At 37.6% G+C, this 19,174-nt stretch overlaps 1 protein-coding gene across 1 annotated transcript; it reads left to right on the top strand.

Moving 5' to 3' along the window:
- Positions 1-590: 590 nt before the first annotated feature.
- LOC113073298 (myb-related transcription factor, partner of profilin-like) lies at positions 591-12,615 on the top strand. Its single transcript, XM_026246187.1, has 3 exons — positions 591-621; positions 9,269-9,979; positions 12,366-12,615. Exons 1-3 carry the CDS (start codon positions 591-593, stop codon positions 12,524-12,526), a joined length of 903 nt encoding a protein of 300 aa, XP_026101972.1. The 3' UTR covers positions 12,527-12,615.
- The last annotated feature ends 6,559 nt before the right edge of the window (positions 12,616-19,174 follow it).

Genomic DNA, 19,174 nt, shown 5'->3' with positions numbered 1-19,174 from the left:
TTACTTTTGTTTTTATGTATTTAAAGTTCAGTAAACTCTTCCATTTTTTTTTAATTCATCTAACTATTAGTTTATATGTCACAAGTGTACATTATTGAGTATCAAATGTAATGTTTGTTAATGTTTCTAGCATTATTTTAATGTCATAAAATAAATAGATAAATAAAAACAAACCTTGTCTTGTTTTACCTTTGTTGCCCATAAAAGCGCTTTTGATTAACTCTCATTTAGAATGTGGCCTTCTGTTTTACCACCTGTATAATATTGGTAAATATCTGTATATTTAAGGTAGCACAGTATTATTATGTTTGTAAATTATATATTATATCAGTTAATATAATATAATATAAGTTAATGAAATATACAATTATGATATGTAAAATATATAGACACCAAAAACTCATATTATTGCAAACATTTTTAAAACATTTACCGTTGGTGGAGAAAATGAGTTTGGATATGTGTGAATCAGAGGTTTTTGCAACTATGCATCAGTGAAAAATCCCCACTGATTAATTGATAATGGATGAGCAATTGGAGAGCTTAAATATGGCTAAACGCATCTATGCACATCAATAAAGTGTCTCAACATGGCATACAGAATACAGCTTTGCACCACTGGTAAGTCTGTTTTCAGATTTAGACTTAACAGTATTACAATATTTTCTCTAAGAAAAACTAGAGTTCATGTAGCACATCCTCATTCTGTCAACATCTACAGAACAAAACATCAGTTAATGATCATTTAGATTTTAGATTTTTACATTTTAGATTATTTTATTTTTTAGATGTTTAAGCAATTTTATATTTATATATATATATATATATATATATATATATATATATATATATATATATATATATATATATATATATATATATATATATATATATATATATATATATATAATTTTTTTTTTTTTTAATTTATTAAAAGACATTTAATAACATTTTTCTCTTGCATTTCTAGGTTTACTCCTGCTGCTGTCTTTACTACACACCAATCATTCTGCACATATTGTGGCTATGCAAAAAATGGCAGCATTGGGTGAAGATGCCTTTACATATCTGGTGGGTTTTTAAAAACCTGTTTCTACTGTATAAACTAAGATTACATATTTTGTTCTGGTTGAGCAATCATCTAGTGGGTTGTGAAGAACATTAACATATATGTAAGAAATATTACAAGTCATGAGTCAGAAAATGGCCCAAAATATAACTATTCTTTGGTATTTTTATTTCATATGATGGTGTTAGACAGATTTTGGAGGAGAAAAAAGGCTCTTAATAGTGACTGGTTGCTTCTTTTTGAAGGAAAAGACAGCTGCTTCAGCCCTGAGGAATCACAAAAGGTCCCACTCAGTTGGATGCATTAAGGAGGCAAATAAGCATGAAAACCTCAAATGCAATCTCATCGCTACATTCAGCTCTTATTTGCAGGAGGCAGCTGATCTAAAGGGTCTCAACAAAGAGATGTGCAACAAGCTGAAAGCTATCATACAGAACGTTGAGGATCTAAAAAACGAGTTGCAACAGTTGCAAAAGTGCAGCAGACATTTAACAACCTGTGAGGCAGCCTTTCAAGGCAGTAAGGAAGCTTATAATAATTTAGAAAAGCTGAGAAGCCTTCTTGTGCTTTTCAAAAACTGGATTGTTAAACCATTGGAATGATGGTACTGCTAAACAGTCTTTCGTTGATGTGCTTTTACTATTTATTGTTGTTGGTTTAATTATTTAAAAAAAAAAAAAAAAAAAAAAAAACAATGATATATATATATATATATATATATATATATATATATATATATATATATATATATATATATATATAAATATCTCTGCACATCAACGATAAATTCATGAGATGTTTAAAGATTTCAGATCTGTATCTTTATGCTTGTTTTCGAGCTGTCCCATTTTAGTGTACAGTCTGACTATGTCACATATTGTGAAATCATTGTAAATATGATGTATGTGTATTAAGCATTTTAATAGACATACATCATCTGCTTATTTATTTGAAATTAAATTGCTCCCTTTCGGTTGAAATCATTGTCTGTTGTATATTCCTTGTTCTTCTATGATGAATAATTGTTACACTTTCTATTAGCAACTTTTAAATCTGTGTAATCAAGGAAATATATCTTATGAATTGAAAAACTTTAAGCACTACATTTGGAACTATGACAAATAAAAAAATAAGTAGACTCAACAAGTATAGGAAAACCAAATATTTGAGTAAGCCAATTTAAAATAATAATTAGGATAGTTTATTCACTTTGAACACACTAAATATATTTGCTAGCACTAGTATTATAAATATATTTGCTGCCCCTCGGTAGATATCATGATCGTGTTCCTCCTCAGGCGGCGCCCCCTCCTTCGTCGGGCCCTATGATGCAGTTGGTTTAGATGATTTAACAAGTTTATACAATTCTTCCTCTCCTATAGTTAGGAACTGTTCCTTAGGGGATCTATAATGCACTGTCTGATGTGATACAGTAGCTCACGGCTGAATGGTTACAATTTTATCTCTAATAGTATCGATTTTAGAAGTAAAGTAGTTCATAAAGTCATTACTGCTGTGATGTTGGGAAATAAATATTTTTTTTTTTTTTATTATTGCATTTTTAACATAACATAACATAACATAACATAACATAACATAACATAACATAACAAAGCAGTACAATGAAAATGCATTAACTAATTCCATTAATCTACTGTAACAATATATATAAGAAAAAAAAAAAAAAAAAAAACAGCCCTAGTGGATGTTAGAAAAAAAAAAATATTGAAACATGTTATGCATAGGTGTGGATACTGTGTGTATGTATGCAGTGATAGCTGCAAGGGCAAAAGCAAAAGTGAAAAGAAAGAATATATAAACTTACATAACGAAAGTAGTGAGGTATATATCTGGTAATGTACATTTGGCTTGTAATTATTTTTGTGTGGTGTTAAGAAATGTCAAAAATGGGGACCAGGTGTTTTCAAAGGCTGATGATGATTGCTTCCTTCTGTGTGCCTTGTGTTTTTCCATTGAGATGTATTCTGAAATTAAATTTGTCCATTGTTTGATGTGGCAAGAATTTTTTGATTTCCAGTTTTGGAGAACTACTTTCTTAGCGACAGCTAGAGAGATGAGCAATGGATTCCTGTATTTTTGCGGGATATGGATTTTGGAAAAGTCGCCTATGAGACAAAGTGTTGGTGATGATGGGATTCTGTGGCTCAGGATAGTGGACAGTGTCTCAGTGACTGTAATCCAAAAAGAGTGAACTGGTTGGCAATGCCACATGGCGTGCAAATAGTCGTCTGTGCTACCTAAAGTGCATTGTGAACAAATATCGGTGTTGTGTAGGCCCATTTTGAACATTTTACTTTGGGTGATGTGAGTTCTATGAATAACTTTATATTGTATAAGCTGCAGGTTTGTGTTATCGGTCATGGAAAATGTATTCTTACAGATTTGTTCCCAGTACTCAGGGTTGGAAGAGATGGCCAGGTCGGTTTCCCACATGGTTGTTGGGAGTGTTATTGTTGTGTTTTGGTTGGAAATCAATGTATATAGTTGGGAGGTTAATTTTTTGAAGTTATTAATTTTCAAAATTTCTTCTATAAGCTGGGAAGGTTGTAATGTATTGTTGGTAAGTGTGGTTTAATCTTTAATTTGAAGTCTAAGTTGTTGATATTGAAGGAATTTTTCTCTCCCAACCCCATATTTTTGTGCGAGTGTGTTAAATGACATGAAATGTTGGTTCTCAAATAAGTCGTGAAGATTTTTTGTGCCCATGTGGGGAAATAAAGAGGTTTATTCTGTATCATGAATTCTGGGTTGTGCCAGAGTTGGGTGAACCTGTTTAATTCTAGTGATGATTTTGTGATTTGGTTCGTTTTCCACCAGGCTGTCAGAGTTGAATGGATGGTAATGTTTTGGCAGAGTTTGGATTTCTTGATTGATTGTGAGAGGAAGGGGAGGTCTGCAACTGAGATATTTGTGCATTGGTTTTGTTCCAGTTCTAGCCAAGGATAATTATGCTTGTGTATATTGATCCATTTAACTATGTACTTTAATTGATTTGCCAGAAAGTAGTGATGGAAGTTTGGTGCCTCAAGCCCCCCATGTGATTTTTTATTTTGTAGTGTTGAGAGTGATATCCTGGGTTTTTTGTTTTTCCAATAAAATTGTGTTGTTAATGAATTAAGAGTTTTGAACCATTTATCTGTAGGAGTGATGGGGATCATAGAAAAAAGGTAGTTTATTTGGGGAAATAAATAATTAATAAATACCTGGTGTTATTTTTGTTTTCTTCTGAAAGAGATGAAAAGTAATCAGATCTAGCAGTTTTTAATGAATTTCCGTAGGATAGGTTACTTTCCCGCCAAGCAATACAAAATACTTTTAGTTTTGATTTCCTCCAGCTGCGCTCCATTTTCCGGGCTGCTCTCTTTAGGGTGAGAGTGTGCTCATTATTCCATGCTGTCAGACTGTTTTCCTTAACCTTCCTTAAGTGTAAAGGGGCAACCGTATCTAAAATTCTAGAAAAGAAAGAGTCAATAGTTTCTGTTAAATCATCAAGTTGTTTTGAGGTTTTGGATATGCTAAGGAATTTGGATACATCAGGAAGATTACTTACAAAGCAGTCTTTTGTGGTAGGAGTGTTGGTTCTACCATACTTGTAACAAGAAGTTGAATTTACAGTTTTAGCTATATGAAGTTTGCACAAAACTAAATAATGATCTGAGATATCATCACTTGGCTGCATAATTTCAACATCATCAACACTAATTCCATGTGACAGCATTAAATCTAGAGTATGATTTTAACAATGAGTAGGTCCCGAGATGTGTTGTCTAACCCTTATAGAGTTCAGAATGTCTATTGTGACGAGTGGGGCGGGGCCGAGGACTGTGGGAATGGGCGAGGCCGGTGGAGTGATTGGAGATGAGCGACACCTGCTTGACCCACCGAGTCCCATGGAGGAGATGGAAGCATATAAAACTGGAGCGATGACAGTGAAGGAGGAGAGAGTACCAGGCCTGGGCTTTATTTTATGTTTTGGTTTTTATTTGCTTGCATCAGGGGCTGATGCGCAGTTTTGTGTTTATTTTGTAATTAAAGTTTCTTATTTGATTGTCTGCCGGTTCCCGCCTCCTTCTTCCCGATGATTACGAAGGTTTTATTATTACATCTATAAATGCAGATCCCAATGCATATTTTTCATTATCAACATGGATATCAAGACTTTATCTGCAGCTCTAACTCGGATATAAAATCAGAAAACTCTTTAATAAAGTCTGTATGGTGCCCTGGTGGCCTTTATACAGTAGCCAGTACAAACATCACAGGGGATATATCATTAACATTTGTTTCTCTAAATAATGCAATATGAATCACCATTACTTCAAACGACTTGTACTTGAAGCCTGCCCTCTGAGAAATCCTGAAAACATTGTTATAAACTGAAGCAACACCTCCCCCTTTACCTTTTGTATGTGGCTCATGTTTATAACAGTAATCTTGGGAGGTAGACTCATTTAAAATAATGTAATCATCAGGTTTTAGCCAGGTTTCTGTCAAACAGAGCACATCTAGATTATGATCAGTGATCATATTATTTACAAAAATTGTTTTCGTAGAAAGGGACATGATATTTAATAAGACAAGCTTTATAATTTTTTCATCCATATTGTATGTTTTTTTTATTTGCTGAACCTCAATTAAATTGTTACTCTTAAATTGGTTTGGACGGTTTTTGTATTTTCTAGTTCGGGGAACAGACACAGTCTCTATAGTGTAACATCTAGGTGAAATAGTCTCTATGTGCTGAAAACTAAATGTCTGCTGTGACGTGCGGCAGCTAGCAGACGGTTGGTTTAGCCAGTCTGGCTGCTTCCTGACCTGGGTCTCAGTTAGTCAAGTATAAACTTTAGTAAGTAAGTAAGTAAGTAAGTAGTAAGTAAGGGCTCCACCTGGTTGCTCAGGGGTTCTGGCTACTTTTAACCAATTTCAGCCCATCTCTCTCATTGAATTGAGGAATTTAGTATCACATATGAAACCTACTACTTCATCTTCTACACCCTCTTCTATTATAAAGGATGTTTTTGATGTAGTCGGTCCCTCCATTCTGGTCATCTTAAATCTATGTCTTGCATCTGGAACTGTCCCTACATGTTTTAAGCATGCGGTTGTCCAGCCCATGCTCAAAAAACATGATCTCGATGTTAAACTCCTAAATAACTACCGTCCCATTTCCAAGCTTCCTTTTATCTCTAAAATTTTGGAAAAAGCCGTTCTGTCACAGCTGCTCCCCTTTTTGACCACTCACAATATACTAGAACCTTTTCAGTCAGGTTTTAGATCATTTCATAGTACTGAAATCGCTCTGCTCAAAGTAACCAATGATCTTCTCCTTACACTAGATTCAGGTGATAGTGCCATCCTGATATTATTGGATCTTAGTGCCGCCTTCGACACTATCGATCACAACATCCTCCTTACTCGCCTTGATCAGCAGGTGGGCATTAGGGAGACTGCATTACTTTGGTTCCGTTCCTATCTCAATGATAGGACCTTCTCAGTATCTATTGGCAAGTTCTCCTCATCCTCTGCTTCTGTTTTATATGGGGTCCCTCAAGGATCCATCTTGGGTCCTATGCTTTTTAGCCTGTATATGCTCCCACTGGGTGACATCATAAGGAAGCATAACATCTCTTTTCATCTCTATGCAGATGATTCACAGTTGTACTTGCCTCTAAAATCTAGGGATTCCATACAATCTCTTCTGGCCTGGCTCCAAGACATTAAAACTTGGATGGTTGATAACTTTCTCCAGTTAAACAGTGACAAGACAGAGGTGATTGTGTTTGGTCCTCCCAAGGCAAGATGCACTGTGGTACAACATTTAGGTAACTTCACTCCATTTATCAAACCCTATGCTAGAAATTTGGGTGTCATTCTTGACTCAGAACTCTGCCTTGACAAACAGATTAGTTCTGTTGTTAAAAATAGTTTTTACCAGCTCAGAATGATTTCCCGCCTGAAGTCATTCCTATCTTTTAACGATCTTGAGATAGTTATCCATGCCTTTATTACATCACGGCTGGATTATTGCAATTCCCTCTACTTGGGCCTCCCACAATCATCACTTAGACGTCTGCAGTTAGTACAAAATGCAGCAGCGCGTCTTTTAACTGGCACTAGGAGGCGCGAGCACATCACTCCCATTTTGGCATCTTTGCATTGGCTCCCAGTTCCTTTTAGGATTCAGTTTAAAGTTTTATTGTTTGTTTTTAAGGCACTTAATGGGCTCGCCCCGACCTATATCACCGACCTTGTACAACCATACTCGGTTCAAAGGTCACTGAGATCCTCAAACAAAGGGCTCCTGCTTGTGCCGCGCTCACGGCTTAAACAGAGAGGTGACAGAGCCTTTGCAGTTGCTGCCCCACGTTTGTGGAACCAGCTCCCCCAGGATATTAGATCTGCCCCCTCCATTGCTACATTTAAATCCAGGTTAAAAACACATTTTTATTCCTTGGCTTTCCTTGTTCCCTAACCTGGTACCTCTGTTTGTTTTCTGTACTTCTGTGTTGTGTGACGTGATATTGAAGGCTTATTTTTTATTAATGTTTTATATAATTATGATTATTCAATCTATGTGTTTATATTTTGATTGTCTTTTTAGCTATTCATTGTACAGCACTTTGGTCAGTTTTGCGCTGTGTGTAAATGTGCTTTATAAATTAAAATTACTTACTTACTTACTTACTTCTGTGAAGACAAAGGTTTAAAGCCCTTCCCCCTTAGGAATTTCAGTCTGGTTTCACTGGCTGGGGGGGGAAGTCAATGCAAGCATTTAACTTGATCTCCTGGGTTTACATGTGATGTCCAGCGTTGCATTCCAATCGCGAACAATAAATTTGACAATCTCTTCTTCGAATTAAAATTGTCAATAATTGTTCTATTGGTGTTAATGTTGAAAGCTGTTGTGTGAACAAGTTGGTTGGTTGGTTATCTTGCTTGGTTCTTGTGGCACTAGAACTGATTTATGACTTCCTGAGGAATTCAGCTCATGTTTCAATGCACACAGTTCTGATAGACTCTTTGATTTGTCTGATTTGACTCATTTCTGCTACACCCTTCATAGCATCAGTAACTCCACAACCCTACCTCGTACGGTTTACCTCAGCTTTTGCAGTATTTGTAATATCTGCACAAATAAGACGTTGATCAGCTGCTTGAAGATCTCGCCTTTGGAGAAGAACGTTAATTTTTCACTTGAAAAATGTAAGTATTACTACTTAAAAATTAAGATTACCTCAGAAAGCATTTCTAGCCCACCCCAACACTTATCAACAATAATAATGATAAATGGTGACTACTAATTATATTTTTTGTAAAATAAATTGTAATTCGTTTTTTTTTCATATCTATGCATAACTTCACACTAGACAAATACAGTCAAGAAGAATACATCTAAATATTCAGTCAAGTAATGAATTAATGTATGTGTTAATGAAACAATTAGGCTATATTTTATTTTCTGACAACAACACGAGACATGAATAAACAAGTAAAATAATAAATAAAAGTAACCGTCACAATAAATAAAATACAAGTCAACAACACATGAAACACAACTTTATTCAGACATTGTTCTGTTCTTGAATGTTTACAGAGGGTGAACCCACATCTGTCCATCACATCCCTCACTGCTGCAGTCAGACTCAATCTGATCATGATGAGAGGGACATCAAGGCTGTTGAATTTAATTTTATATTTTTACAATTGCATGTTAATTTGATAAAGCTTCATTATTTCTATGGGGTAGTGAACTGAACTGGGCCGGGTTTCCCGATAACGATGTAACTTAGCTCTTAAGAGCGTTTTCTACGTGCAAACTTACGAACGCTCGCAGCAATTCCACGAGCGTTTTCCAAAAATGCACTTAACATGAACACGCGAGAACACGCGAGAACGCGCTCTACGTGCTACTTACGAGTCGCTGTCCATTCGCGAAGTGCTGAAATTTAACCTTATATGGAATCGTATTCTGAACGTTTAACCTAATAATTGTCATCTGTTTTGGATTACCAATCAAGACAATCAAGTCTATATAAAGCACCTACATACAGGCGGAGACACTGACAAAATGGCTGAACAAAAAAAAAACAAGAAAAGATACCTTTCAAAAGGATGAAACTAATGTCCTCTTAGAGGAGATAGAGAAAAACAAAGATGTGATTTTTACCAGATTTAAAGGACACCATACTAATAAAGAAAAACAAAACATCTGGGAGGACATTGCTACCAAACTAACTGCAACCAGGGGTGTTCAAAGGTCAGGGAAGGAGGTCCGCAAGAAGTGGCAGGATTTTGCAAGCCTGGCAAAAAGGAAGAGGGCACTGCAGAGGACTGCAATTAAAAAAACAGGTGGTGGGACCAATGAGTCCCCCCTTCTTACAGCCGAGGAAGAAAAGGCATTGTCAATACTTGGCACAAGTGCTTCAGATGGAATTAGTGGTGGTATTGACATCCATGGAGGAGTAGGGATAACTCAACCTGAGCCTGAGCCTGAGCCTGAACCTGAGTCAGGTCCTTCATGCTCAGAGGAACCATCAGTTTCATCTGCCATCTCCGAGCACATACCATCTCCTAGTCCTCCAAAAAACCCTTCCAGGCCACAGCCTCCATCTTCAGTGGTCCAGACTGCAGCCACAACAACTCAGCAGTTTGAGAATGTCTGTAGCTGTAGTCAGGACCTAGTGCAGCTGGAGAGAGAGAAACTAGATGTCTTGAAAGACAGTAGGCAATGCCTTCAAGAAGCCAATGAGAGAGACAACAACTTCCAACAGCAGCTCATTGAGCTCAAGAAGGCCAAACTGGCCTTAGAAGAGAGGAGGCTTGCACTAGAGGAGATGAGTTTTGCAAGGCCCTCAATTTCTGTGCCAATTATCTTGCCAGAAGACACAGGTAATGTGATTTATTGTTTCAGTAATTTGTGCAATGTGAAATGTTTTCTATATGTAGTTATGACTCATCTCACTGTACAATGTATTTTGCAGGTTGTGGGGAACTGAATAACCCAAATTAATAAAACTATGCAATGTTTTTAATTAATAAAGATATATGCAGTGTTTTTGATGTCCATGTGAACATTATCACAGCCTGATGACCTTCACATGGTTTCTTCAATTAAGCTAGGATTAGTATAGAGTTTACACCTCACTAGACTTGCAGAGGAAATCATGGCTGCACTACAGCGTGTTCTTCAATTGAGGGTCAGAGAAAGACAAAGACAGAGACTACCACGAAGTAGACTGGTGACTTTAAATGCCTTCATCAGACAGCATCAAACCCCCTTGGATATCCTTGATGACATGGCTATAATAAGGCGATACCGTCTGCCAAGAGGACAAATAGCCCAATTGCTAAATAGTATTGGACCTCAGCTGATGCGTGCCACCAGGAGAAATTTTGCCTTGTCCCCTGAAATCCAACTCCTATCAGCCTTGAGATTTTATGCAACAGGCAGTTTTCTTCAGGTACTTGGTGATGGGCTTGGACTAAGTAAGGCATCAGTTTCAAGAGCTGTTCAAGCGGTCACCAATGCATTACTTCCACTTGCTGTGGAACACATTCAATTTCCAGCATCAAGACAGGACATCACAGAAATACAACAGTATTTTTTAACACATCATCACATCCCACAGGTCATTGGAGTGATCGATGGTACCTTGATCCCTATCCTTACACCATCTGTGGATGGCCATGTATATATATGCCGCAAAGGCTATGCAGCTATCAACTGCCAGGTGATCTGTGACCATAAGGGTTTGATTACAGACATTATGGCAAGGTGGCCCGGAAGCACACACGACTCCTTCATGTTTACCAATTCATCTGTTGGTCAGGAAGCACAAAACTTACAGGGACAGTGGAGGCTGCTTGGGGACAGTGGTTACCCACTGAGGCCATATCTCTTCACGCCTGTGGCTAATCCTATGAATAACAGGGAGACAAATTTCAACGAGGCACACCGTGTTGCACGTAGTATTGTGGAACGCACAATAGGGAGGTGGAAGATTCGCTTTCGGGCAATTCACCAGTCCAGCAGTGGTCTTTTGTTTACTCCACAAAAGTGCTGTGCAGTAATAATAGTAACAGCTATGCTGCACAACATTGCAGTGCAGATGAGCCATTCTTGGGCCATTATTATTTATAATCTATATAATCCCTCTTGGTCAGATCCTCCGCCGTCATGGTTTTAATTATCATTTCTACGCTGACGACATTCAATTATATACTACCTGTACATCAACTTTATCTTTCACAACTGACAAAATCTCTGCCTGTGTACATGAAATAAAAGATTGGCTTCATTCAGATTTTCTAAAACTTAACATGGACAAAACTGAGATTATTTTCACTGGACCTTCATCACTCACTAATAAAATTCCTACTAACTTCACCTGTGAGATCGCCGGCTCTCTTATCAAACCATCTAGTACTGTTAAAAATCTTGGTGTAATTTTTGATTCCTCTCTATCTTTTCACTCTCACATTAATTCCATCACTAAATTGGCATTCTTTCATCTACGTCGTATCGCTCAGCTCTGTCCCTTTATCAGTATCTCTGATGCTGAAACTGTCATCCATGCATTTGTCACCTCACGTCTTGATTACTGCAATGCACTTTTCATCGGCCTATCAGCTAGCTCCATTTCCAAATTACAATACATTCAAAACTCTGCTGCCAGACTACTCACCCACACCAAGCGTTCTGCACATATTTCCCCAATTCTGCATGATCTTCACTGGCTGCCTGTGGCTTACCGTATTAAATTCAAAATTCTCCTTCTCGCTTTTAAGTCTCTGCATGGCCTTGCTCCCCCCTACCTCTGTAACCTGCTTCTCCCTTACACCCCAACTCGCTCTTTACGATCCGCTGATTCCAGCCTTCTCGTTGTCCCTCGGCATCGCCTTGCTTCCATGCTTCCATCAGTGTTGTTGCGCCCAAAATGTGGAACTCTCTCCCCCCATCACTCCGTTTTGTTAACACTATCTCTGAATTCAAATCCATGCTCAAAACACACCTATTTTCTGAATGTTATAGGTCTTAGTGTGTTTTTTATTTTTTACTTTATTTATTTTCCTCTCTCTCTGCTGGTTGCTGCCCCATCTACACAATTCTCACTTACTGTACTTGCACTCTCATTTGCCTATTGTTGTTCTGTCTGCTCTCTTTGTCAATTGCCTTTATTGTTGTTTGTTTATTGTAACGTGTCCTTGAGCTCTGGAAAGGCGCTATATAAATAAAACTTATTATTATTATTATGAGAGTGCCCTTACTTAACAGGGAGGAAGATGAAGAGGTGGAGGAGGAGGATGTGGAGGACGAAGATGGCATGGGACCACATGGCCAACCAAGAAATGCCCAATACATGGCTGGTTTTCGTGCACGTCAGCAAGTCATTGACAGATTTTTTTGAATTCAGTCCTATTTTGCCCAGTCTTTGAAGCAAATTTCCCACATTACTTCTTTTATGATTTTTTTTGTTCATTCATTTAATTTAGATGTGTTTTTTTTTCTTGTTTTCCCCTTTTTATTTATTTCATTTATAAATTCATGTAAACAAAAAACGAGTACAATAAAGTGTTCAATAAAGTACAATCAAAATTATTATATTACTTGTGTTGCAGTGTGTTAAATCTAGATAAAAGTGTAATCTGCCGGTTGTCCTGCAGGTGTCCTCATAAATCTGTCTTTTTACGATGCACTTGGGAATGTACGATTACTCCAGAGCACTCGTAGATCTACGAAGATTTTCAAGTGCTACTTAAGCTACGATGCTTTTGGGAAACAGACCGTAATATTAAGATCAATCGTACGATCGTTTTTACGATCAACTTAGGCTTACGATGCTTTTGGGAAACGCAGCCCTGGACTGGTCAGCAGAAGGTTGCTGGATCAATCTCCATCGGTGTTTCTTTACTCCAGGTTCTCCAGAGGGATTGAGGTCCTGTAATAACAGCGCTGTAAGTCACTTAAGATAAAAGTGTCTGGCCAATTAATACAATAATCTAACCTTGAAGTCATAAATGCATGGATTAACATTTCTGCATTTGACATTGAGAGCATGGGCCGTAATTTAGATATATTTTTGAGATGGAAAAATGCAGTTTTACAAATGCTAGAAACGTGGCTTTCTAAGGAAAGATTGCGATCAAGTAGCACACCTAGGTTCCTAACTGATGACGAAGAATTGACAGAGCAACCATCAAGTCTTAGATAGTGTTCTAGGTTATTACAAGCAGAGTTTTTAGGCCCTATAATTAACACCTCTGTTTTTTTCTGAATTTAGCAGTAAGAAATTACTCGCCATCCAATTTTTATATCGACTATGCATTCCGTTAGTTTTTCAAATTGGTGTGTTTCACCGGGCTGCGAGGAAATATAGAGCTAAATATCATCAGCATAACAGTGAAAGCTAACACCATGTTTCTTGATGATATCTCCCAAGGGTAACATATAAAGCGTGAAGAGTAGCGGCCCTAGTACTGAGCCTTGAGGTACTCCATACTGTACTTGATATGATACATATTCTGTGATTGATATGATACATCTTCATTCACTGCTACGAACTGATGGCGGTAATATAAGTATGATTTAAACCATGCTAATGCACTTCCACTGATGCCAACAAAGTGTTCAAGTCTATGCAAAAGAATGCTGTGGTCAATTAAGTCAAACGCAGCACTAAGATCCAATAAAACTAATAGAGAGATACACCCACGATCAGATGATAAGAGCAGATCATTTGTAACTCTAAGGAGAGCAGTCTCAGTACTATGATATGGTCTAAATCCTGACTGGAAATCCTCACATATACCATTTTTCTCTAAGAAGGAATATAATTGTGAGGATACCACCTTTTCTAGTATCTTGGACAGAAAAGGGAGATTCGAGATTGGTCTATAATTAACAAGTTCTTTGGGGTCAAGTTGTGTTTTTTTTATGAGAGGCTTAATAACAGCCAGTTTGAAGGTTTTGGGGACATATCCTAATGACAATGAGGAATGAATATTAGTCAGAAGAGGACCTATTGTCATGATTCTGCCCTCGTGTCCTTGATTTTTCCCTAGTCTTGAGGCAGGATCATGACAGACCCGTGTTTTGTGTACAAGCACATGGCCTTGTCTTTGGGCCATGTGCTTGTGTTGTCTCGTTCCCTTGCCCCGTCCCCCTTGTTATCCTAGTCTTGTGGTGTGATTGCCTTATCTGTGCCACCTGTTGTTTCTTAATTAGTTCCCCTATTTAGATCCCCTAGTGGGCGCTGTCTTCTGTCGGTTCATTGTACCTCATATGTGTTCCTACTGGTCAGCTTGTGAGAGAAGTTTATCCTTGTAACCCCCTTTGAGAAGTCTTTGTGTAGCCGTGAGTGTTTGTTTGTAGTTAGTGTTTAAGAGTTTGTTATCATGTCAATCCCGTCCTGTTAAGTTGTTTAGTTTCCGCCCTAGTTGTTGTTTTCCCCCTTGTGGGTTTTGTTTTCCCTTTTGTGTTAATAAACCCTTCGTGTTGAGAATTCTGTCTGCACTTGAGTTCCTCCTTTGCCAAACCCTGACACCTATGACTTCTGGAAGCACCTCTTTTAGGAGCTTAGATGGTATAGGGTCTAACATGTTGTTGGTTTAGATGATTTAACAAGTTTATACAATTCTTCCTCTCCTATAGTAGAGAATGAGTGGAACTGTTCCTCAGGGGGTCTATAGTGCACTGTCTGATGTGATACTGTAGCTGACGGCTGAATGGTTGCAATTTTATCTCTAATAGTATCGATTTTAGAAGTAAAGTAGTTCACAAAGTCATAACTGTTGTGGTGTTGGGAAATGTCAACACTTGTTGAGGCTTTATTTTTCGTTAATTTAGCCACTGTATTGAATAAATACCTGGGGTTATGTTTGTTTTCATCTAAAATAGAAGAAAAGTAATCAGATCTTACAGTTTTTAATGCTTTTCTGTAGGATATGCTACTTTCCCGCCAAGCAATACGAAATACCTCTAGTTTTGTTTTCCTCCAGCTGCGCTCCATTTTTCGGGCTGCTCTCTTTAGGGTGCGAGTATGCTCATTATACCATGGTGTCAAACTGTTTTCCTTAACCTTCCTTAAGCGTAAAGGAGCAACTGTATTTAAAGTGCTAGAAAAGAGAGGGTCCATAGTTTCTGTTACATCATCAAGTTGTTCTGAGGTTTTGGATATGCTAAGGAATTTGGATACATCAGGAAGATAACTTAAAAAGCAGTCTTTTGTGGTAGAAGTGATGGTTCTTCCATACTTGTAACAAGAAGTAGAATTTACAATTTTGGCTATATGAAGTTTGCACAGAACTAAATAATGATCTGAGATATCATCCCTTGGCTGAATAATTTCAACACTATCAACATCAATTCCATGTGACAGTATTAAATCTAGAGTATGATTTCGACAATGAGTAGGTCCTGAAACATGTTGTCTAACACCAATAGAGTTCAGAATGTCTATAAATACTGATCCCAATGCATCTTTTTCGTTATCGACATGGATATTAAAATCACCAACTATTAAAACTTTATCTGCAGCCAGAACTAACTCGGATGTAAAATCACCAAACTCTTTAATAAAGTCTGTATGGTGCCCTGGTGGCCTGTATACAGTAGCCAGTACAAACATAACAGGGGATTTATCATTAACATTGGTTTCTCTGGATAATGTTATATGAAGCACCATTACTTCAAACGAGTTATACTTGAAGCCTGCCCTCTGAGAAATCCTGAAAATGTTGTTATAAATTGAAGCAACTCCTCCCCCTTTGCCTTTTAGACGCGGCTCATGTTTATAACAGTAATCTTGGGAGGTGGACTCATTTAAAATAATGTAATCATCAGGTTTTAGCCAAGTTTCTGTCAAACAGAGCACATCAATATTATGATCAGTTATCATATTATTTACAAAGTGTTTTCGTAGAAATGGATCTGATATTCAATAAGCCAAGCTTTATCATTTGTTTATCCATATTACATTTGTTTTTTATTTGTTGAACCTCAATTAAATTATTAACCTTAACTTGGTTTGGACGTTTTTTGTACTTTCTAGTTCGGGGAACAGACACAGTCTCTATAGTGTGATATCTAGGTGAAAGAGTCTCTATGTGCTGAGAATTAACTGACCTCTGTGACGGGAGGCAGCTAGCAGACGGTCGGTTTAGCCAGTCTGTCTGCTTCCTGACCTGGGCCCCAGTTAGTCAAGTATAAACACTAAGACTATTTGCCATTTTTCTAGAGAGAAGAGTGGCGCCACCCCAGGAGGGATGAAGACCATCTCTTTTAAACAGGTCAGGTCTGCCCCAAAAGCTCATCCAATTGTCTATGAAACCTATGTTAACAGGATGCAATAATAACAGATTGTAAATGCTTATATATATTACAGTTATAAATAGTTGTATCATTATTAAACACTCGATAGGCACTTTACTTCCACTTTTAGAACATTTTGTTAATTTTTATTGAAAATAAATTCTAATGTGACATGTGATGGGAAAATTGAGAAGAACGAGCTCAGCAAAAGCCGGACTCTAACCCAATCAATCACGTTACAAGCTAGTTTTCTGTGCCCAAAACATTACTGCCTACACCATTGAAGGCATTATTCACATGTGTCGTATTTAACCTTATGTGTCGATTGAGGGTACAGCTACAGTAGATTTGCATTTAGTAATAGACACTCAGAATAATGCAAATTTCCATTTGCATTAAGATTATTTTTATTACCACAATTGGCATATCATTTTACTTAAGTAAAATGCACTTAATTTATACCCCCCAGGAAACAAGACTAAGCATCTAATATTGTTTTCTTATATAGAACATCAATCTTTATTTTAACATTTTTTATATTTGTAATTGGGGTAAAAAAAGAAAAGAAAAAAATTTGTAAGAAGAGCATTTTTCCAGCGTGCATTAATGAAGTGTTTAAAAAGGGGGAGGAGACCGTAAGAAACTCTGGGTTTAACGAAGAAAACCTGCTCCTGACCAGGTTAGGTTCATAGAGTAAGTTACAATGGTAACTGACTCTGAATATAAGTTAGCTCTCTTTAAGAAACGGGCTTGACTTACCCTGTTTCTCGGGTTTGACAAACCTTCCATTTTGAAACAGAAAACCTAGAGTTTCCCTTATTTCAGGGTTAACATAAGTTTTCACTTAACCTCCTTTGTGAAATGGGCCCCAGGAAGCAGGAATAACACTGTCAAATAATAAAAGGAAAAGAAAAACTTCAAATATCAAAATGAAATTTTACCTGAGCATATTAAGATAGAAGATAGCAATTAAAAGAAAAGAAAATTAAATTTCAAATAGTATCTGCGTTAACAGAAGTTTTTAACAGGTCATTGAAAAAGGTCTCCGAGAAGCATCAGACTGATCTATATTTCCAGAAATACTATATCTAAATCTTTCCACATGCAGAGTGGAGATTTCTGACAACCAAGTTTTGAATAGTGACTTCGACTTTTTCTTCCAAATGCGAAGAACAGATTCATACCATAGTTCAAGAACAATCATCATACCATAGTTTTAGGCATGCCCAGAAAATATGACAAAGACAGCCCTTCGCAGATTCACACTTATTTAAAAGTGTTCACTTGACCCTTGAATAATGTAATCCATGCAGCACCTTGTACTGAATAAGCTGGTTTCTGGCATTAACAGAGCTGATGTATATACAAACCAGATTCCAAAAAAGTTGGGGCACAGTACAAGTTGTGAGTAAAAAAGGAATGGAATAATTTACAAATCTCATGAACTTATATTTATTCACAATACAATATAGATATCAAAAGTTGAAAGTGAGACATTTTGAAATTTCATGCCAAATATTGGCTCATTTTGGATTTCATGAGATCTATACATTCCAAAAAAGTTGGGACAGGTAGCAATAAGAGGACGGAAAAGTTAAATGTACATATAAGGAACAGCTGGAGGACCCATTTGCAACTTATTAGGTCAATCTTCAACATGATTGAGTATAAAAAGAGCCTCTCAGAGGGGCAGTGGATCACCAATTCCCCCAATGCTATGGCGAAAAATAGAGGAGCAATATCAGAAAGGAGTTTCTCAGAGAAAAATTGCAAAGAGTTTGAAGTTGTCATCATGTATAGTGCATAATATCTGTCACAGTGTCTGGGTTGTGTTCCCTGGGTATCCATTAGATGTCATCCTTTCCCACGGTGTCTGTCACTTCATTAACCACATTCCTCACATCTCTGCCTAAATCATTGCACACAGCTGTCACTGGTTATCAGTCATCACACTCTGTCAATTGCCCATTAGCTTTCGTCTCTCCCTGTGTATTTATACCCAGTCTGTCTTAGTATGCGTCACGGAGTCCTTGTTCATTCATGTCCATCATCTTGTCGTGCTCTTGCCTTGTGTCCTTGTTTGTTTATGTTTGGTTTGGTATCGACCCCTGCCTGGAATGTTTATTCTCTTTGGATTGCCCCTTAAATAAAGACGTACTCGCATTTGGATCTCTCCCCTAGTATAAAATTAAATTAAGTAGCCTATATAAAATTTCAAACATCTATCTTTCAGTACTTTTTTACTTAAGTACATAAAAATTGAGCACTTTTGTACTTTCACTTGAGTAAAATTGAAAAAGGAGTACTTTTACTTTTACTGGAGTAATATTTTACTATACGTATCTGTACTTTTACTCAAGTACTTGATTTGTGTACTTCATCCACCACTGCTGCTAACCCAGCGACAATGCCCAAGATGGCCACTGGTCCAGAGCCACGGTCCAAGATGGCCGCCCGTCCAGAGTCATGGTCCAGTGCAATCCAGCGCCACAGCACAAGATGGTCACCAGCCCAGCACCACAGCACAAGATGGCCACCTGTCTAGAGTCATGGCCCAAGATGGCTGCTTGCCCAGTGCCGCTGCACAGGATGACAGTCACAGCAGACCCTCCAGAGTTGAGTCAGGTTCCAGTTGATCCTCCAGAGTCGAGTCAGGTTCCTATTGACCCTCCAGAGTTGAGTCAGGTTCCAGTTGACCCTCCAGAGTCGAGTCAGGTTCCAGTTGACCCTCCAGAGTCGAGTCAGGTTCCAGTTGACCCTCCAGAGTCGAGTCA

The sequence above is a fragment of the Carassius auratus genome, unplaced genomic scaffold (genome assembly GCF_003368295.1).
Source record: "Carassius auratus strain Wakin unplaced genomic scaffold, ASM336829v1 scaf_tig00011856, whole genome shotgun sequence".
Lineage (NCBI taxonomy): Eukaryota > Metazoa > Chordata > Actinopteri > Cypriniformes > Cyprinidae > Carassius > Carassius auratus.
Note: the sequence above shows the minus strand (reverse complement) of the source record. Positions and strands in the feature narration are given on the sequence as shown.